General features: G+C 42.8%; 1 protein-coding gene across 3 annotated transcripts in view; it reads right to left on the reverse strand.

The window, feature by feature from the left end:
- The window catches only part of LOC142013636 (endoplasmic reticulum aminopeptidase 2-like), a 38,950-nt gene extending 22,074 nt beyond the window's left edge, over positions 1-16,876 (reverse strand). The window contains exons 1-9 of one of the 3 annotated variants that reach the window (XM_074995296.1): positions 16,782-16,876; positions 14,806-15,475; positions 12,947-13,085; positions 11,120-11,254; positions 10,649-10,769; positions 6,670-6,824; positions 5,443-5,556; positions 4,181-4,312; positions 2,237-2,368 (exon numbers count right to left, since the gene is read on the reverse strand). In XM_074995296.1, coding sequence (XP_074851397.1) covers positions 2,237-2,368; positions 4,181-4,312; positions 5,443-5,556; positions 6,670-6,824; positions 10,649-10,769; positions 11,120-11,254; positions 12,947-13,085; positions 14,806-15,344 — 1,467 coding nt within the window. In that variant the 5' untranslated portion in view covers positions 15,345-15,475; positions 16,782-16,876. Of the gene's footprint in view, positions 1-2,236; positions 2,369-4,180; positions 4,313-5,442; positions 5,557-6,669; positions 6,825-10,648; positions 10,770-11,119; positions 11,255-12,946; positions 13,086-14,805; positions 15,652-16,757 lie in introns of those variants that run through there. The other 2 variants (XM_074995297.1, XM_074995298.1) reach the window with 2 other exon arrangements.
- Between the last annotated feature and the right edge of the window lie 6,036 nt (positions 16,877-22,912).

Raw genomic sequence — 22,912 nt, forward strand, 5'->3', positions numbered from 1 at the left:
CACACACCACACGATCCATCGTTTATAGACATGCCCTTACATACAATCGCATACCGAAAACTACAAGACCTCTACCAAGCACTCATAACACTTAAACTACCCACTGGGAGAAGTAGAAAAACAAATTGACAGGGCCAGATGAATACCCAGAAACCAGCTACTTCAAGACTGGTCCCAGAAGATCAATAACAGAACAACACTTGTCATCACCTAGCGCCTGCAACTCAAACTCCTGCAACGCATGGTTAAAAACCTACAGCCTATTCTGGATCATGATGCTACACTCCAGGAGGCTCAAGGTGACAGGCCTGTCCTGTCCTATAGACAACCTCCTAACCTAAGAAAGATTCTCACCAGCAATCACAGGCTACACCACAGTAATATGAATCCTGGAACTTTTCCTTGCAACAAACCCCGCTGCTAACTTTGTCCACATATTTATTCTGAGAATACCATCACTGGACCTACTAACCATGTTAGTTACAAGATTAAAGGCACATTCTCCTGCACTTCCAGCAACAGTATATATGCCATTATGTGCCAACAATGCCCTCCACTCTGTACATTGGACAGACTGGGCAAAACCTTCACCATAGAATAAATGGACCCAGAGCAGACATCAGGAATCTCCATACATATACGCATAAACGTATACTGTGCAGACTTTGGTTCACAGTATGCTCCTTCCCATCGTATATGGCAGCTAATCAATATTAGATGAATATGGAGGCTAATTTTTTCAATTTATTCTGTTCAGTGATAAACTAGAACTGGAAATAAGAGAGCACGCAAAATATAAGCTGAAGTAGCAATGCTTATGAATGCAACTCTGAGAAAAAGGGGGTAAGAAAATAAAACTTTCTGCAGTTTTACACCAGAATAAATCCATTTAAAATTACCATCGACAACGTAGTATACCATTGGGTCACACACTACAGAAAAACTAACGTGATGCAATGAATTAGGCCCCAGATGTCAGAAAAATATACTTATATGATAGGGACACATTTTCAACAGCTCTCCAATAAATACAGTGCATGTTTTTCAGGTGCACTAATTTTCATACAGCCCTCCTATATGCATGAAAATTGTTTAAGAAGAAGGTGTAATGGTGTGACTGCAATGAGGAGCCCTTGTGGATATTCTGGGTTTCCTGAGGCACCTGTAAGCCTTCTGGCAGGGAAGCGGAAGTCTTTACCTCTGAAGTCCACAGAGGCAGCCTCCCACCAAAATATTCTACAACACAAAAGCTAACACAGCTACTATACCATCCCACAGTGTTCCAGTTGTTGGGAGAGGCATTCTGCCCTTTTCTTCAGGTTTGGTTTCCAAATAATCTCTGCTCTGAGCACGGCTCACTCTTTGGGCTTTTGCTCTTCCTCCCCCATTCTGTTGCAGAGACAGGTCTGCTAGCCAGAGCAGTCACAACTTAAGTAAAGTTGTCTTTCTGGCCAGCCAGCCCCATACTGCACCAGACTCTCTCCTTTCATTGCTTCTCCAGGTGTGGCACTGACTGCAGATGCAGTGGGGTGAGCTACCTGAGCCCAAAATCCCTCCTTAACTCCTCCTCTGCTCATGTGGGATACTCTGCTCCACCACAGTAGACTTGGGCCATTGTGATTGGTACGTGGAATTACAGGGTTTGTCAGCAAATTTAACAGATGCATTTGTTTAAGACTGGTGAAAATTTGATCCATTCTGTAATGCTTTGCATATTGCCCAGCATGGGCTATTCCTGTGAGCCTGTGATAACTGGGACAAATCACTTTCCCATTTCCACCTGTGCCTGTGCTGCTGTTTTACCGTTCCCCCACCCTTTGCTCAAGAAAATTCTGCCCCCAGTTCAACATAATTTATAAGCACATGCCTAACTTAAAGCATGGGCAAGTGAGACTTCTTGAGAGCTGAAAGCTAGGCATGAGCTTTGCTGAATTAGGCTAAGGGTAGTGAAAGATACCAAGAAAGATGTGGCTATAGGTCCCCTTCTTGCAGTGAACTTGAGGTAGAGGATTTCCTGAGACTGCGCAGAATTCATTTTATTGGGACATTTATTTTGAATGTGTTGGGGGTGGGAGTGTTCAAATCATTCTGGTGCAGGCAACTGAAAAAGAATAATATGCAGTATAATCATGAATACCTCCTCTACCAACTGCATATAGAAATCCAAAATCCCTATTTGCAACTGCTGCACACATAGATATAATACAGCATATTTCAACAAAAGGACAGAACTTGCATTGGCCATGCTGTTCCACAAATCGTCATTCTTTGCATTCCTGTAGCCGTACGTCTTCAAATAGTGAATTATTCCTTTCTGGAACACCTCCTCAGTTAGGAAATCCCTGAGCATCTTCAAAACACAAGCTCCCTAAAAGTGAACATAACAATTATTCAAACAAATGATTTTACATTCCACTCCTATTTTTAGGAGATGGTTTAGCCAGTGATGGTTAAAATGAGAGCTTAAAGTATATTGCTAATGTTGTATGAATGAAACAATTGCTTCAGCAATACGTACTGAATGTTTACATTATCCAAGTGAAAATGAGCATTCAAGACTTGATGCCCAAAGACACACTGGCTAGCTTCTTGAAGCACTCTCAACTGCCACAGCTACCAAGGAGACCTACTGGACTGGGGCCAGCTCATATCACTGGTATTCTTTAGCCTAGCAGAGAGGTTTTGAGATGTATTTGTAATAGTCTTACACTAGTGATGTCATATAAATGTGAAAGGTTATTCCGCCACATCTCAGAGAATGTGGATTGTCCCTCTGGATAATAACCAAGTTCTGTGATTTTGTGGTCTGACAGTGGATTCTACAGAAGGAAAACTGAAAAGAGCTAGAGGTCATTAATGACAAGTTTTCAGTACAGCAAATGAATTCTTGTTAGTTGCAGATGCATTTGACTCCAGCTTTTAGCCAAAAGAACAGTTATATTACAATAATGGACACTAAAATTCTTCCTCCTGTATACATACTCAGTCATATTGACTCTGATTAATCTTGTTGTTAAGATTGTCCTACAATGATGTAACTAAAATAACTTAGCACTTCATTGTTTTTCCAGTTGAAAGACCTCAAAACTCTCCATAAACTCCAATTAATTAACGTTAATACTAAAAAGTGTGCATGAAGGCACATGTTGGGGCAATTAACTCATTTAAGCAGCTATTAAAAAGGGTGATTCAGTAAATTTAAATGGAGAGTTGCACCCAAATGCACATTAGTATTCTATCAGCTTCTGGTGGGAACCAGATCCTAATTTGAAATGGTGAAAGAATTCAGCATCTAGAGTAAATGCCAACTCTATTTCACATGGATTAAGCACGTACATTCATTTCTTTTGTTGCTTTGGGTAATGATGATGTAATTTAATATTGCTAACATAAAGATCGTAGAAGTATACCATAAACCAAGTAATGTTGAATGTTTATTACTACTACTGTCATAAGTATTTGATGCTGATCGAATTTGGTATCCCCTGGTTATTAGTCATCTTTAATCCCAAATAGTTGATAAGTGCCCATAATTTATGTCGGATATTGGCGTTATTCTCTTGGAGTCCCCAAGAGAAGACCTGCACTAGAGCTACCAGTTCTGCTCTTCAAAGCAGAGGAAGTTGAAATTAGCTAAGAACAGGACTACTGTGTTGACTGTAAGACCCTCTTGACTTCATCTGTGTTCTATATGTCTCAAAAAGAACTTGGGCCTTGTCTACATGGGACAGTAGCACTTGTACAATTTAATGTGAATTTAATATAGTTTTAAAAGTGCTACCTACTCTGTGGACACTCCTATCTTAGTATGGGAGCCATTTATTTCCAGTGATCTTAAATTTATTGAAGATCAGTTTAAGTGAAACTGAAAGAAGCTAGTCAAATTAAAATCAATTATTTAAACTCTTATTTTGTTCAATAACTGGTTTAAATTAAACAGGTACAACTTTCCTATGCAGCCTACACTGAGAAGCCAGCATAGGCATGGCTGGACTCAAGGGGTTAGCAGTGTGGAACCCTAATAATTAATCTATTCATGGGAGGTTAGACAACTGCACAGAGCTACGGTGAAATCTGTCCTACAGCAAGATTCAATTTTCCCTCCAAACAACTGGCTTTCAGGTTGCTCAGAATTTTTAATGCTGTGGCTGTACAAGATCCATGAACTGATACACAGTACCTTGTCATAGGACACAGTATCAAACATTTCCTTTATTTGAGTAGGAGTTTCTGCCGGGTTGGAGATCGGATGAGATGAATTTAAGGAATCCCTCGCAATTGCACCAAAACATACATTCAGAAAGTAATCCTCCTGTGAGATGTATGGACAGTTATCACCTTCTAGACGTGATGTGAATTCAAAGAGATACACATTCCATGGACAGAAATAATTCACAGTACAAAGACAGAAATGACTATTCAAAAACCTCTTTCCAAGCATAATGACCCAGGGCAATTCCAGTGCAAAAAGATTCTAACTATATTGATATTTGATAGACATCTGAAAGACCTAAAAAATTGCAAAAAACAACAAAAAAAACTGTGCAACCTAGAAAACTTTAATTCCTAACAAAAATGGATGCAAACTCCCCAATATGTCAGTTAAGATAAGGACCATCAGAATCTAAGTTCAGAACCAAATCTGGCCTCTATTATAGTGGAGCAATGGTACAGCTGCATTTAAAGGTGAATCCAATTTTTGAGTGTTCATAATTCACAACAGAATATTGCAAATTGGGCATATATGCAATTCTAAGGGAAGCAAACAGTCGTTATATGCTAAACCACTTCATGCATATAGTTTACAACATATTCTCTATGCTACAAACATAGCATGCATTTGGAACACACAGCTAAATACTGTTCTAGCTGGCACAGCCAACCATCAGGGTGTGCCCGCACAATCCACAACTGAATAAAGTCTGGTGACTGGAAATTATGTAGAAAGAATTCAAAACTAGAGAAGCTAATTCAGTTCAGGCTTTCAAGATAAATTCACTTTTGAGCAGTGAACAAACATGAGAAGTTTTTGCCTAAAGTGTAATTTTTTCAAAGTATTCAAGTGCCCAGAAATAAAGATCCATAAAATATGTCTTCTCAACCATAGCTACATTGTTGAAAGTACCGCAATGAAACATATCAGATAGCCTCTAAGCTTTTACTGAATTTTAAAAAAAATGAACAAAATTGCATTGACTTGGGAAAGAAAGATGGAAGAAATACGATTTAAAAGGAAAAACAAGAATACATTTTACTGTAAAAATGTGTTTACAGAACAGGAATCAATTCTGAAGAGGTAGTGCTATTTTAAGTTTCCTATGCTCTTTTTCATAGTCCCTTTCCAGACAATAACTTTTGTTTATTTTTCCTGGTAGTGACAGGTACAGTTTGCAATAGCACCCAACAGAGAGAAAGGATTATCAAGATAGTTGTACTACTTACAATCTGCAGCTCTGAGTATGTAGCACTAATCGAAACCAACTCCATGAATCTTGCAAAACCTTCATTTAGCCAAATGTCACTCCACCATTCCATAGTAACCAGATTCCCAAACCACTAAAAGAAATATTCTCATGTAAACAAAAGATAAAATGAAACTTGCCAATTACGATATTTAATGAGGGAGCTTCTTTTTTTAAGTTCAGGCACATCTGTCTGCTTTCTTAAGATCAAATTTGATATGCACATCAAAAGAAAACTGAACAAACAAAGGACAAAAAAGGACAATACCAGAATTTCATGAATTATGATGGAAATCTAAGAAAGTTGGATTTTTATTTCTCAATTTACAGGCATTTTAAGGACGCTATTTTGCCACACTTCAAATCAAAGGAAGAAAAGACTGAACTAACATTTGGAATGGACTCTCCAACAAGCATTGCAGCATCTTATCATCTTGTTAGAGAGTATGGGAGAAGCTTATGCTCCTATTACTTGCTTGCTGCATCTGCTCTCAGCATACATTGAATGCTTCATTTTCAGTGATATTTGGCTCACAATTGCAACTTTCAACCTGGAGTAACTCCTCTGAAGTCAGTGGAGATTCTCCCACTTCACAGAGGCATACACGAGAGCACAATTTGTTCTAAGTGCTTCCATTTAGCACTCTAAATGCTATGGCAGAAAGGTGCCGAAAAAAATACAGGTTGAAACTCTCTAATCTGGCACCCCCGGGACCTGACTGGTGCCAGACAAGAGAATTTGCCAGCGCACGGACGTCAATAATGTCTAGCAGCATTACCAACACTTCCACTGCTTACTGGGCTTGTAGGAGACATGTAGAAGTAAATTATAGCTAAATAACAGCACAGAACACTGAGAGCCAGGGCTGATGGCTATAAAACTTTATGGGACCACAGGAAACTTGGCCACATCCATGATAAGCGGTCATCCAGCTAACGAAAATCATGCCGGATTATGGATGTTGCTGGACAAGAAAGTTCTGGATTACAGAGGTTCAGCCTGTACCACTGATTTCTATTATTATTCACAACCCTTCTCCCTTCCAAGCCATTTGTTCCCTTGGCTCCATGCATAACATGAACTCTGTTAAAGCTCTTTCAATTGCCTGTACTTCACCCTTAGCTTTAACTGCCAGCTCTGTATAAGTGGCTTGTTTTTCAGGCTTGCAAAGAAAGAATTCTAAGTTAAATACAGAAAAAAAGTTACCTGATGTGCTAACTCATGGGCTATCACCTTTGTGACCCACAATTTGTCAAATGCTGAGGAGGTCTTGGGATCATAGAGCAGTGAAGTCTCTCTATATGTGATGAGACCCCAGTTTTCCATGGCGCCTGACTGGAAATCAGGGATAGCAACAAGATCTAAGGTTTAAAATGAAACCTGTGTTATTACTGAGTATTAACTTTTCAAGCCCTTTGTTGTGGACTGGTTCAATGTTCATGTGTTCCTTCCCAGTCTGAGTACAGTCACTCCCACTGACTCACCTCTGACCTCCATAGGAGAAAAGAGAGAAAGAGTGGAAAACGAGGGGCAAATGAACTTCAGCTTCCGCTTCTGTGAATATAGCTGGGAGTGGAGTACCAAGAGCTCCTGGTAATTGGACAAGGAAACGTAGGTTGGGTAAATAAGCGTTACAGGCCAGAAAAATTTGCCAACAAAGCCCAGAGTAGTGTCTGACAAAAAGACAACTTATTTTGCTTTACTTTTCATCCTTATTTCAGAAGGATATCAGACACACACCATGGTCGAGTAATACAATACAGGTCTACCATCTCAGAGACCAGTCTCTGGCTTTGCTTCTTGTGTAACCTCACAGGGAGGAAAGATGGCCTTCTGAATAAGGGCTGAGTGGGATTTAGAAAAACTTGGGGTTCTTTTTCCTGCTCTGCCATAAATGATTTTGAGCAAATCACTCAATTTCTTTTTGCCTCAGTTCCTTGCCTGTAAAAGGGCAATAGTAACTGTACTCTTCTATTCCACAAGTATGTTGTGAGGATAAATTCACCCCTATTAACGAAGTGCTCTCTTATTGGGGCGGCAAGCATCTTAGAAAAGGCGAGGTATAAATCAAATATTTACATACGCAATCAGTGCAGGAGCCAGCCAAGAACATGTAACATGCAAACAACCTGCATTTGAGTATTGTGCTTGGCCCTGAACTGCTGGGCTGGGCACCTGCAGAAACTCAGAGATCTTCCATCTTCTCCCCCTGTTGGAAGCTCCCACCATTGCGCACACTTACAGAATTATTTACCTAGCCACATGAAAGGCCTAGAATACACTATACTGCTGGTCTGATGATAAGCCACTACAGCCCAGGTGCTCTCTTACACGCTGGGTGTTATATCTGCATGAAATGCAAATACCTTACCATCAGCTGCATAAAATCCTGGTTATATCTGCACATTCCTGTGGTCCTTTCTAGCTAAGCAATCCAACTGGAAAACATATTAGGTCCTCTCATAGCTCCAACAATTTAGCAAAATGTAATACTAGAAGTTTACTTTTTCTTTTCAGACTGGCTTGTGTTTACATGAACTGTGGTACATCTTGTATGAGAGGGAAAGACTTGCTCAAAAACAAAGTAAAATCTCCAAATGTTATGAGACGTCCAGGAAGTAAAGGAAAACCAAAATACTAATGGAAGAGCATTATCTGCAGAAGGAAGATGATTTGCCAACGGTGAACGATCTGCTTCTTATCAGGCCAGAACCATGACCATGAGCTTTTCATATTTATAATCTCATTTGCAAGCTAGCTCCATATTTGATATGGGCAGTAAAAAGATCCATTACAAAGAAGCTTTTCAGCTCATGCTACTCCAACTCAAATGCTAAATAAAGGCTGCCCTTGTTCTGAGCACTCCTGCTGGTGCTGAATCATTTCGGTCTGCCTCTCTCCTTGCCGCTTTGCTTTCCTTACTTCACAGGTTTGTCTTCTGTCTCCATATCTACCACAGATGGGGAGAGGAGGAGACCCCTCATGAGACTTGTTCTTCTATAACTTTTCAATATCTGTGTTGACAGATATTGTTCTGTCTGAGTTCTTTATTTTGGTACAGCTTTCCCCTTGGAAAATCCAATCTTTATTGAAAGGCTCGTTTGACTGTAGTCTGAGTCTTTTTTTTTTAATAACTCTAAAATACTTTTAATTATGAAGGAGCACAAAGGATTGGAAGTGCTGAGTCATGTGCTTTGAAAAAACCCGTCAATAGCAAGCTTTGGAGTCACAAAGGACTTCCTGGGAAGTTACTCCTGACTACAGCTGTGGAACAGTCACAGAAGCGAATGACCCCAAAGAATCCTCTTCAGGTTTTACACAGAGCTCAGCAGGATTCTAGAAACGTCTATTCCAGTGATCCTCAAACTGTGGGGGCACCTTCCAGGGGAGGGTTGAGGAGACACAAAGTAATGTCCAGGTTTGGTGCAGCAGAATCACCCAACACTGTTTTGATGCTGTCTCCAGCCCCTGACTCCTGACTGCAGCTTAGCCGTAGGCCTGGGCTCCCACTCTTGGCCCACGGGCCCCAGCATGGCCACACCTCTGCTCCCAGCCCAGGGTGCGCAGACTCATTCCCTTGCTGGTCAAGGGAGTGGCAGGAGAGGAAAAGTTTGGGCACCACCGATCTATTTTCAAGAGCAAGCATTTGCAGGACTGGGCACATACTTGAGTACTTAGCAAGGCTCAGTACCTTGAGGTAAGTAGCCATAACTGGTGACACAACAGGGGAATTTTTTTATATACAGTACCAATTTGATTAGACAAACTCCAATTACTGGAAACTCCTAGTTAACTGAACCAAGGACCAAAGCACTATAGTTTATTAACTATGCTGAAAATTCTCTCTATTATCTATAAGTGTCCATTTGCCTTCCAGGTCATTCAGCGAAACAAGATTAAGCTGTAGTGGAATCTCAGGTTCTACAAGTCCTTTCATTTGCTCCTTATTTCCAGAGGATAAATTCCTACTTCAGTGTTCTGCAGGAATTTTGTATTTTGATTGTTATCACATAGGTAACTTACACTGTTAATTCAAGGCTCTCCAGCGTATCTAGGATAAGGATCAGAGAGAATTTTTTGCCTTCAGAAGAAAAATCATTTTGATTTCAGACAAACTATGCAGAACCCAATAAGCACTCTATTGCAAAACACAATTTTTCATATAACATGTTAGCTTTTCTTAGCTAGAATAAAACTTTGAGTGGCTCGCTTAGTTTTGTGCAAGAAAGGAGAAATTCTATGATTGAAAGAGTTTTACAAATAGGCTGTAATCAGCAAGTTCATGGATGACGCTAAACTGGGGGGAGGGTAGATACACTGAAGACTAGGCATGGGGTCCAGAGTGACCTAGACGCAGTAGAGGGTTTGTCCAAAAGAAATGAAATGAGGTCCAGCAAGGATGAGTGCAGAGTCCTGCACTTAGGATGGAAGAATCCCAAGCACTGCTACAGGCTGGGGGCCAACTGGCTAAGCAGCAGTACTGCAGAAAAGGGCCTGCAGATTACAGTGGGTGAGAACCTGGATATATATATCAACACTGCTGCCCTTGTTGCCAAGAAGACTAATGGCATATTGGACTGCAGATGGCAGAAAGTGATTATTCCTCTTCACTCAGTTGGCACTGCTGAAGCCACACTTGGAATAATGCTTCCCATTTTGTTCCTCCGTCCACTTCACAACAGAAAGTATGTGGACAAATTGGAGAGTGTCCAGCATGCGTAGGGTAATGAAAATGGCTGGGGGTGGGGATTGTGGTACACGACTTATGAAAAGAGGCTGAGGGAACTAAGCTTATCTAGTCTACAGAACAGAAGAATGGAAAGGGGATATTTGAGAGTGGCCTTCAAATACTTGAAGGAGTTTGGAATAGGGTGGAGACTGGCTGTTCTCAGAGGTGGCAAATGACAGAACAAGAAGCAATGGCCTCAAGGTGCAGTGGGAGAGGTCCAGGTTGGCTGTCAGGAAAAACAGCTTCCCTAGGAGGGTGTTGTAGCACCAGAATGGGTTGCCTAGGGACATGGTGGAATCTCCATCCTTAGAAGGTTTTAAGGCCAGGCTTGATAAAGCCCTGGCTGGAATGATTTAGTTGGGGTTGGTCCTACTTTGAATAGGAGGTTCTACATGATCTCCTGAGCTCTCTTCAAAACCTAGTCTTCTATTATTCCGTCACTGATGTTTAACTTACCCAGTTTTGGTAACGGAAATCTAATATCAAAGTACTTCTCATAAAATTCCAGTAGTTTCACTGCTACTTCTAAGGCATAATGTGTTTGGCTCCATTTGTCAGGTGATGCATAGATGGATACCTGCGAAAAATTGATTACACCAGTGATTCCCAAACTACTTCATATTTGGATCAATTCCTTTTCCTTTATCTCAATCACACTCTTTCTCTGCAGTAACTCCAGCACTTGGTACCATGCAAAAGTTTTATTCAAAATTTTATTAGGCAGAAAACTAGATGTTTGCTTGCTTTAATGCGCTAAGTATAGCTGTTTGATTTCATCCACTGAGTCGTGCCTATGTTTTCTATTTCTCCTTTCTGGGTATACGACTTCATATTTTCCATCACTCTCCTCATTGTCTGTAAACTTCACTGCTCTAATCAAAAACTGTCAAGCCCTTAGTTGTTGGTCATGCTGAAACCTGAACTCACCTTGGTTCCTGATGATGTTGTGGCCTGTACAGACTTAAAATCACAAACTATGTAGGCTACAAGGTACGTGCTCATTTTCACAGTGACATCAAAATGATCTTCCAACAGGCCTCCTTCAAGTTCAATTGTTTTAATCTGCAGTTGGGAAAAAAGCCATGATCTATTAAAAATTCCCACAAATCGATAGTGATACTGTGAATAAGCTATTTAATAGATGGTGGGCCAAAATCAACCCCAGATTCAATACACTTATATCAGGAAAAATTATTCATTATTTGCATGCCAGTGTAACCAGCAAGAAATGGTACTGAACCTGGAACCTCTGGAGTGTAGTACGTGAACCTCTACAGCTTGAGCTAAAAGCCTTGGTCTTTATCTCCTTAAGCAGTCTGAGTGCCACTACATGGGATGGTGAACAACACCCAGGAGGGCTGTGGGTTACATTGGCAGTACAGACAGTAGACCCTACCCATACAAAGAGGATGGTCTTTCCTCTTTAGGGCTGTCTACACTCGGGAAATAAGCTGATTTCAGATATGCAATTCTAGCTAGAACTGATGTATGAGAATTGACTTATTTCCCTCATGTTGACCTCCTTTCCTCCACATGATAGTATAGAGTACAGGGGTCAACTGCTCACCGCAGAGAGATCAAATCTGCCACTTCTTCGTCAGATGTGCAAAATCAAACTCTGGAAGACCGAACCTGACTGGATTGATCTTCTGCTTAGTACAGACAAGCCCTAAGGGTAGTGGTGGCCCAGAGGCAGTCAGCTCTGTTCCAAGGACTGGCTTCTACAAAAGCAAGCCTGCTGGCACACTTCCAGAATGATGTGAGAAATTGTAGCACTGCAAGTTCCTGTGATGGGTAGAATTCCTGCTGCATATTAGGGACATGTAAGGCTTTGCTTGAGAAGGCTGAAAAGACCTGAAAGGAGGGAGAGCCCACTGCAGGAAAGCCTCAGGAGGAAAGCACTGTAAGAGTCTGTGAAGAGCAACAGGGAAGCCTATAAGGAGGATGATCTGTAAGCATGGTGATGCCCTGGTAAAGGGCTGGAAGGTACAAGTGACCCCAAGGGAGAGGGCTAAACAACATAAAGTTCAGCTATTATATTGAGAAACCAGATCCCTCAAAAGGTGAGTTGATTAAACGGTTCCAGTTGTTGACATCTAATTGACTAAGTAAGAAGGTAAATTAAGACAGGAGACAACCCCAGAGCCAAATGGGTACACGGCTGTTGCACTTATGTAAATTCTTAGTTTTACACAAAAATAGTGCTAGTGACTTTAACAGAACTACGCACATACAAATAATTGAATATATCCATAAGGCTTTACAGCACCAGGTTTCATTTGGTCTACAATATACTCTCTTTTATATAGGGCTTGTCTAAAATTTTCTTTCAAAATCTTTTTTTTTCCCTATGAAAAGTTGCATTGTCAACTAAAACATTTTCATACAAAAAGTCTCTCTCAAAAGTTTTGCTATTTCTCATCGGAAAATTGAAAAACTGAAAACTAGCAACAGTTTCAGTTGTGAAGTTTTGGATCAACGTTAGATATTTTTCCTGCAAATGACAACAAAAGTTTTTTTTTCATATTTATCTAAATTTTCATCAGGAAAAAACATTTTCTGAGCAGAACTTCAGTTAGTTAAAAATAACATGCTTCTGATGAAGCGGGTCTTTGCCCACAAAAACTTATACTCTAAAATATCTGTTAGTCTATAAGGTGCCACAGGACTTCTTGTTTTTTAAAATAAGAATCAGAATGTGAACATTGAGAGATGTTATTTGACTACATCACCAATCCTTTAACAAAATCGTACCTTCGGCATGTTGGACAAGGCAATGTGTTTTCTTTCTCTCCTTATTGTGATGGCAAAGTTGGCTTTGAAAGATGGTTCATCAAAGCACGGAAAAGCCATTCGTGCTGAAGTAGGCTCAAAATCTGTAGTAGCTATTACCCTATGAAGCAATACAGAACAATAATTCTTCCATGTTAAACATGAAATCAAGAACGACACTAATTTTTTATCTTGGGCTGCGGTGGATTTAGACATTGATCTGGTAAGTTTCATAAGAACAGAGTTTCTAAAAAGTAATGTTATGTTTTTATTAGTTAACATATGGTTTATATTGTTGAAATGCTTGTAAAATGCAGGGGCCCAGGCTTAGGGGACCCAGCAAAAAGACCCACATTTTGTCAGCTTTTTGAGGGGCTCTGGGTGCCAGCATCTAAAACTCCTTTCTTAACCCATTCTTAAGTATCAGTACCCAACTGAGCATTATCAATTGGGCCTCCTGAAATCCATTTGCTACCCAGAGCTAAAATAATAAGTCTGTAGGTGGTGGTGGTGGTGAATGTATAAAGCAGGTATCATGACTATTGTATAGAACTGACCAGCTGGTAGATGTAACTTTAAATAATTTAGAACTAAACTTCTTCATGAGGTTAGGTCACTATGACAACCACAGGCGCTGACTGCATGGGTGCTCTGGGCCTGGAGCACTCACAAAAAATATAATAGGCGTGCAGCACCTCCTAGCTGTTTAGCTGTGGGTAGGAGGTGCTGGAGATGTAGTGGGAAGAGAAGGAGTGAGGTTGGAGCCTTTTGGCAGAACAGGGAGTGACACACTCACCTGGTTGGTCACTGTGCTTTCATTGGTTACGTGATTATATTCAGCCATGAATTCTCATGATCAGATTTGTGACTTGCATTTATAAAATAGCACTTTCAGTCAAGGGGACCTTAGCCACGGAATGAGTCTGCCTCATTACTCACAGACAAAGGCAATAATTCTGGCACCCATGTAAGCTGAATCAAAGCAGTTGTTTAAAATGCATGAGAATTGTGTTTCAATGCAAAGGATGGACCTGAGGGTGTTTATACCCGTTCAGCGCAATAAGGGTCTCAGCAAGGGAGCCCCCATGGCTGTTGCCAGGCAAGAGAATGCCCACATTTGGGAGGTGCAACCTGTAATACAAGACACTGCAGCTATAATTTTTATCCATTTCACCTCCCACTGAATTAGTGCTCCATGAAGGCTTTCCCCATCACTCATAGATGGCCACCTATGACGCCCCAGCATGTGGTCCTTGGAGGCACCATATAATAGCTGTCATCCTTCCTCTGACTCAGGAGAGCAGTAGCACTTGTAATTGGGCATAAGGGTTACTGCTGAGCTAAGCAAGGCACACCATGCCCCAAGCCTAGCTGTAGAGGACCCCACACTGCTCTTTGTTCAGGGAGCTAGTTCCCCTCAGACTGATTTTACACTGGTGGAACACCCCTGATTTCAATGCAATTACTTCTGAAAAAATAGATAGATGAGTCAGACCTGCACCTCCAGTATGGCCCTCCCATTGAGCTGCACATCTTCTGCTTCTTAGTTAGCGTTTTCATTGAAAGTTTCATGCACAGAAAGCTCAGACTAATCATTTTATTTTCATACAGGTCCCATCCCAGGAAAACATACCATTAACGTTAGCAGTGATAGAAGATAAAAATGAAACCTTGAGGCTGGGCATTATTCAGTCCCATGATACTAGAGACCCAAAGAGCTCCCCGTGGCTTCAAAGTATCTCTCTCCCTCTCACAAACACATCCCAACAGAAGCTGGGCCAATAAAAGATATTAACTAACCTTTCTGGTCTTGCTAGAAAACTTCAAAACAAACTCCTTACCTTGTTTCCCCATCACGAGTTTTGTAAGTACTTTTGTAAAATCCATCAAAACCATCTGCCAGCCTTGAATGAAACTCTATGACAACCAGGTACCGTTGGCCAGCTGTTAATACTTCAGGAGCCTGCAAGGCGATTTGCTCATGTGTGGCATGTTCCAAAACTTGAAGCTGTTTTCCTGGTTGACTGGACCCCAAGTCATCTTTGGGCAGAAGAACTGCACTGGTGATTTCAAGGCCTTTACTATGCAAGATGATAAAGCTAGTGTTCTTTCTCACAAAGATCTCTATCCTCTCCAGTCCGGTAAAATGTACAGTAGTAAGATTAGGGTGAACATAGAGTTCATAGCGGATTGGGACTACCATATCAGGAAGCCTCAGCTTGTTCCAAGGAAATGGCTGGTCACTTGTAGAGAAAGTCCCATTGTCTTTACCTATTTGATGTTTAAATGCATAAATTCCCAGAGAATGTATGTGTAATAGCTGCAGCACTACTACCAATGAACATCTTCTACAGAGACTAGTCATTGCAAGGGCACACATCAAAAGATTATTCTCTCAAAAGGAAAAACTGTAGCTTCTTCTGACTAAAACTTCCAACTTCTGAACACATTGTTTGCTTGTAATGCATCATGCACTGGCATCAAGGTAGGTTTCCATTAATGAATTCTGATCTAGAGAAAATTAAAGCATGTCTTAACTGTAGGAAAGGTCAGAGCCTCACTTGTTAAATCATTCGTTGTAATAATCAGGCTTCTTGCATAAAACACACAGTGATAACACAGTTTACATGATTTAAATGTTTAAAAAGACAAGAGGTGCTTGAAACGTTATGGCTCTGTCTACACTGCAATAAAAGACCCTTAGTTGATCCAGGTCAGCTGACTCATCTACAGGGCTATTAAATTACAGTCTAGATATTTGAGCTCAGACTGGAGCACAGAGCTTGGCTTCCAGCCCAAAACTGAAAGTCTAAACTGTAATCGTATAGCCCCACAGCCCAAACCCTAACCCAGGCCAGCCACAAGTGTAACATAGTCTTTATCACACTGTAGATGTACCCTAAGCACTTCAGACAATTGTTTGAAAATACAGTAAAGCCCCCATTCCTGCAGAGACTATAACCATGGTTGAAGTCAGACTTTTGTTTAAGTTTCCTATTTCCCAGCCTAAATCAAAATATCAATATAAACATGCTGTGGGGTTAATGTTTATACAAAATGATGCAGCAAGAAAAAATGATTCCCCACTTTGCCTACACACCTTTGATACTTGTGTCACTGTCAACTGTCCTAAAAAGCTGTACCTCACAGCAGGCCTTAAGGGTCAGCAGAAAGAAAAAGAAAAACATGCATTTGCCTGAGATTATGATACTTGCAGGGGACAAGACGATTACCTCAACTCCCCCGTCTATTTCTGCCTAACCTGAAGGAGAGAGGATTTGTGGAATAAGGTACTCACAGCAAGTCTTTATTTAGTAGGGTAATTTGAGTAGCTGCATCCCAGACAGCTTGTACGGCATGCAACTGCTAAAAATGGTCTTTGGTGCCTATCTATGAGACTCTGTCACTGTTCTTACCACATCACTCCCTTCTCCACTGTATCAGAGTTAAACTGACAGGAGAACCCCCTTATAAAAAGTTAGAAAGCTGCAAAAGAGAATGCTAGAGCTGGGCAAATAATGAATCACCTAAAATAAGACTGTAAGAAAAACTGAACAGTAATATTTAAAATATGATTTGTTTATATTAGCTTAAGTTAAAAAAAGAGACCAAAATAAATATTAACACACTGAGAAAAGAATACTTCTATGTGGTGCATACACCATGTAGTCAAAAAGATGGCTGACAGATGTAATGAAAACAATGAGGAGCAGCAAAGTTATGACAGGCAGTTTCTACTAACAGAGATTCTTCCTGAAGCAAAGAATGAATCATCCTCCCCAGCACACATCACCTTCTTTAAGAACAGCTCTCTTACACGATCCTTTTGGCATGTTCCTAGCTGATCACGGCCTCACTGCAACAGAAGCAGGCTTTTATTTTAGCACAGACATGGATACTTCTGTACTTCACTGTCTCCCGTTTGCTTCCGCAGACTTGAATTGTGCTGCCTTTATTTTCACTTTTGTTTTCATTCTGAGGCAGCCAGGAGGAGGTTTCCAGAGTTTGTTCACAAAATAAGCTCATGCTAATCATTTATCACACTAAGGAGGGCCCAGGTATAATTTTTTCAGGCCCAATAAACACTTGTAACAAGGGCCCTCTCCCACAAACACCTCAATTCCTTACATACGATCTCATGAGCCATTAAAAAAGTTTCTTTTAATTCTGAAATTACAGTTACATATTCTACATTTCTAAAAAATACCACCTTTGCTATATATGTTCAACATAAAATATAGGCTGAAAGTCTTACAAGTTTCCTGACTACTTTGTAACTTTTTTCCTTGTTATAAAAGTATTATATCCCGTCAATTTCTTAACTTTTTTTATTCTAATGGACCAATGTGACTGAAAACATTTTATAATCAGGCTAATTTAATTTAAAGCATAACTTGGTCCCCTTTTTAATTGCAAAATCATGAATTAACTCCACAAAGTCAATTTATCTTGCAAGTTCACACTCAAAAGACAAGATGGCTATGTGGTTTAACCCAGGGGTATGTAAAGGATGGGGTGGGACCCGTGGGGGGAGGGGCATGAAATTTCATAAACGGGGGGGCACAGCACTAATTGGCTGCTGACTGTCAGGATCATCCATCTCATTAAAAATGTTGAAACTGTTTTTATGTATGTGTAGTCACATTTCTATACTGTTCAATAAAGTTTTTACATTGTACTTACTTATTTTCTTACATGAGCTGAAAGGGTTTTTGTTTCATATGAACATAAGCAAAATTTCCATCTGGTTGGATTACATTAGACAGCTTAGGAGGGCCCTTCAGGGACAAAAAGTGGGACCTGACATAAAAAATGTGCTCACCCCTGGCTTAATGGTTCTTGCCCCACTGTAGAATGCCTGGAAGTGTTTGCCGTGTACTAGCTTGCTTGCAGTTCTTCCAGCTTCCACCACAGTCACTGGCAGCGTGGAAAACATGCAGGCTATGCATACGTCACTGAACATTAGTTGGAGTTCTTTCTAAATTTTGTCAAATGCAACATTTCACAAGGAAAATTTTCAGAAAGACCTGTAAAATACTTATGAAGTACAAGTTGAGAAGCTTCTTCCAGTTCCCCAGGCTCTGTCAAGGCATATGAATGGAATGTAAACAAACACTGCTTTGAATCTGTGCTCTATCAGCAGATGGCATTGTCCAAAGTTGCATTGGAAACATTCTTTTTAAACAAAAAGTCTGGCTCATTTTCAGAGACGGTAGAATGTGATTCTTCAGGCTCAGATGCTTCACCCTGAAGTCTTTTTTTTTTTTTTCTTTGCATTTCTGTCTTCTTTGTCAGTTGTGCCAGAAGAAGTCATGCTTTCTGTAGAATTTTGGGCCACTGATCTCTCAGCTGTTTTATTTCTTCAATAATATCAGCAATGAAAGCTACCTCTGATGCAAGAGAGATTCCTCTGGCTTGTAAGTCCTTGTTTCTGTCCACTATATTTGAGAGAACATTGTACCAGAAGCTAGCTATTGAAAGGCATAACAATGAGTTGAAATACCTTTTCAGTGCTTCAACTTATGGTACAACTTCATGTTTCAAGTTTAATTCAAGCGCGCAATCCAGTGCTTCCAGAATACCTGGAAGATGCTTTCTGAGTGGGCAAACAGCATCAACACATGCACTCCAGCATGCGTCTGACGTTGAGTGGAGTGAGCAGTGTGTTCTATCTGCTATAATCTTCCACTTCACAGGGCTAGCGCTGAAAAACACAAAAAGTTGCTGCAGCATTAACCATTACAAGATTTAAGCTGCGTCTACACAGGAGCCCACTTTCGAAAGGCCAAAATCAAAAGCTAGTAAACGAAATGCAGGCTCTCAAAAGCGTGCAACCACACACCAAAAGCAGACTGCAGGCTTGAGCCCCTCTTTCGAAATACCGCTCTGTTCTTTCAAAAGGGGGTGTCTACATGGCTAAGTGTGCTCTTTCAAAAGAACAGAGCCAGAGACGCCGTGGAGGGGGGTCGCATGGCTGCCAAGCCCTTCCGGGGCCCGCAGCCAGCCGCTTCCTTAAAGGCCCCCCACAAACACCCCAGTCCTGCAAGATCTGAGGCCTACCGAGCTGCCAGAAGCACTGCAGACTGAATGCAGCAGCACCATCGCTGACAAGAACCTGCTTCTGGCTCTGGACGTGGAACTAGTAAACACCATGGCCCACTTGGTGTGCACAATCGCCGCATCCGTCTTCATCCTCATAAGGAGACAGAGTGGTTCCCCCAGCCAGCTCCCCTCCCCCTGGTGCCCCAGTACCTGTGGAGCCACCCCAGCAGCTCAGACTGGTGGGAGTGGCTGGTCCTGGGGTAATAGGACGATGCCACAAGGCTGCAAAACTTCCACATGTGCCAGGACACCATCCAGGAGCTCTGCCAGTGGCTCACCCCCACACTGAGGCACCAGGACACCACCACGTGGCTCGCTCTGCCCCTTGAGAAGTGGGTCGCGATCACTATATGGAAGTTGGCCACCCCAGACTCCTACTATTCAATGGGACACCAGTTCAAAGTGTGCAAGGCCAACGTCGGAGCACTCCTCACGGAGGTAAGCTGGACTCGGGGCACCACAGGGAGGGAGGCAAGAAGGGACTCCTGGGCTAGGGGACCCTCAGCAGTAGGGGGTCAGTAAAGGGTTAGGGGACCCTCGGGGACTGCTGGCTAGGAGGGAGCTCGGGAGGCATGCCACGTTGTCCACGTGCTCCTGGAGGGTCTCATGTATGCCCTCCAGGTGGGACATCAGCCAGTCCTGGGCCTCCCTTGCCAGGAGGAGGCTGGCAGTGTCATCCCCTGACCACTGCTGTGGTCTCCAGCTGCAGGTGCAGCATGGTGATGCCACTGGAGGCGCCTGGCCCCTCTCCGCCACCTCCGGGGGCTCTCCAGGACCACTGAAGACATGGGAACGGGCAGGCCCTTGATTGCAGCAGCTGAGAGAAGAATGGTGTTTCAGTCCCCGATTTGGACCCTGTGGCCACACCCTCTGTCCCCTTGACACCCATGCAGTATCAGGGGAACACAGGGGATTCCCGCCTGGGTGGGACTGTCTCAGGGTGCAGCCCAGCCCCATGTCTCACCATGCCTCTGGCGCATGGGGCTGGGTGATAGCTGGAGCAGGCGGGCATCATGGTTGTGCCAGGGGACACGGCTGGCCGAGATGTCTGGCCCTGGACCACCTGGCCTGTATGTGGTCCACTGGCAGCTGTGTCGCCCCCGCCCTGCCAGCTGGGGTGCACGCCCTGCCGTGGACTTTTCAGGGAGTCCCTCAATGACCTCCAGTGACGTTCAGCTCCCCATTGCCCAGCTGGAAGACCACAAGGGGACGTTAATTACGAGGTCACCTTCCTCATTGGACCATTTCAGGGTGGTGTGTCCTGCCCAACCCCCGGCTCTGGCTGCCTGGTCCCAGCTCCTCCCGGGCCTCTGGCTCAAGCTGGTCTGTGGAGGTGTCAAGGACCACTGGTGGTGGGGAGCTGTCCTGGGCCCCAAGATGGACCAGAGCTCCTGGAAGTAGGGGTAGGTGGAGGGACCTGCCCCTGAGCCCCCAGCCTCATCCCGGACCCTGATGAAGCTCTTTAACTTTGCTCCTCACTTGATCCGGGGTCCACACTACGTAGCTACAGCTTGTCGGTCCCTGAGCCAGGTGGGCGAAGGCTTCAGCGTTCCCCCACTTGACTCCCGTCTCCCATAGGACCTCTTCTTCTTTCCACAGTCTGAGGAGGTCTCAGAGCTTGGGCTCCATCCAGGAGGGGGCCCTTTTTTTTTTTCCTTTCCCCCAAGGGCTGGCTCTTGGAGCCCTGGGGCTCTGGAGGCAGACGAGTGCTGGCTCCAGTTGGATTTTTGTTGTTGGCGGAGGCTGCGAGAGCGTGCTGTGAGCAGCTTGTGCTGTTGCTGCTCACCCGCTCTCATCTTCCTGCCACAGGGCTTCTGGGTCCATGTGGCTTTAAGAGCAGCTGGACACAGGGATCAGAGCCCTGCTGCTGTGGGCCAGGGAGTTTCTGTGCTCCAGCTGGCTGCCACCATGGAGGGCTCCTCTTTTGAAAGGGAGGCCATGGAGTCTCCACACGTACCTTCTTTCAAAAGAGATTTTTGAAAGGGAGTGTTCTTCCCAATACGGGATTGGATTCTGGTTTTTGAAGTCTGAGCCACATTCCTCCGATTTCCTTTTGAAAGAGCACATTGTACATGTAGATGCTCCCAGTGCTCTTTCGAAAGAGGGTCTGTCTTTTCAAAAATGTGTACATGTGTAGACACAGCCTTAGGATGTATCTACACAGCAGCCTCCTTTTGAAATAAGCTCTTCCAGAAGAGTTATAGCTTATTTTGAAATAACACAGCTATGGGCAAAAAAATCCATTTTGAAGCAGAGCTATTGGATGCACCGTGGCTTATTTTGAAATAGGCGCAATCCCTGTCTTAACAGCACCCATTTCAAAATAGGTATAATTCCTTGTAGAATGAGGTTTACCTATATCAAAATAAGCCAACCGCTATTTTGACATTATTTTGAAATAGTGGTTGCACTGTATAAACGTCAGCAAAGTTATTCCAAAATAGCAACAGTGTAGACCCACCCTTAGTCAATGGAAACCCCAAGGAGATGCAGGACTAATGCCAGCCTGAACAATTTTTATTTTTCCTGACATATTAGAACCATTATCAAGTCATCCAGACAAATTCTATGATACTTCTAGCTGCCAATTAGCATTTCAGCTTTCTATTTTCCTTTTTAAAAATCAAAGTGCTGAACTCAGGAAACCTTTCTTTACTGTTAACTGTACCACTACTTTTGTTGTAAAATACAACTTGCAATATTGACACATGTTGTTCCTGGTTCCTTTTCTATATCTGCAGGGATAGCCTTCTGTACATTCTTTCAACATAATTTAATAAACCTCATCCTGACTCTTCCATGAGAGCTAATAAGTCTTCCTTTCATTGCTCTGCCATCTGTTTGCTTCTGATAGACTTTTGCTAAATGGTCGTAAGAGATGCCACCATAATGAGCTACCATCTCAAGAGTTCCAAGAAGGTTACCGTTGTGTGGGTTACCTACCAGAGTATTAGCTTCTTGAAATATTAAACCTCAGGAAGCAAGACATGAGGTAACATCCAACAATCTTTCCAATATTTCTTTCCATGTTGTAGCTTCTGTTGACGTTTATTTTTGGATTGCACTACCCACGTTATGTCCATCTGAGAATGACTGCTGTAATTGCTTCCATTGACTGTAGCAAATGTTCTGTCCTGTGCCCTGTTCATGTTCAGGAAGTTTAGCATATAGTCTGTGCCGTTTTTCTTCACACATGGTAAATACCTTTAAGTTTTGGGCAGCATACTGTGTTGTTTGTATCCAGTGCGTTTTTGGGGGGGACGGTACGCACTGGTATGGCATAATGACAGCTTTTTTCAGAGTGGGCTGGGTGTCAGAGCCCCTGCCAGCCTTCCAGCACTGCAGGGGCCATGAGGTAGAACTCCCCCGCCTCCACCTGTCCATTGGCCCAGCTGCACTGCAGGGCCAGAAGCCAGAATCCCTGCTGGCTCCACAGCAGCACGTGGCTGGGAGCCAGAGCCCCCACTTGTCCTGCACCAGCACGGAGGCCAGGAGCTTGCCATGGGGCTGGGTGACAAAGTCCCTGGGGCAGAGTGAGCCTGGGAGATGGAGCCCCCCACCACTTGCCCCATACCAACAGGAGCAGGGAGCTGGAGCCCCCAGCTGCCCCTCCGGCGTGGAGGAGGGGGTTTGGGGTGGGAGCCAGCTGAGTATCAGCTCCTCTTGTTTTACAAGAAAAGCTCAGTTTACGCCTGCCTCCGGGAAATAGCTGACATGAAAAACAACAGTATGCTTGGTTGGTAGTAAGTCTAACTATCTTTTTGTTGTTGTTGTTGTTTTGGTGGACTAAGAATTATTATTTTTGTGCACTAGCTTTTATTTTGAGAAATCTGTAGCCCATAATGA

Source organism: Carettochelys insculpta, chromosome 5 (assembly GCF_033958435.1).
Source record: "Carettochelys insculpta isolate YL-2023 chromosome 5, ASM3395843v1, whole genome shotgun sequence".
NCBI lineage: Eukaryota > Metazoa > Chordata > Testudines > Carettochelyidae > Carettochelys > Carettochelys insculpta.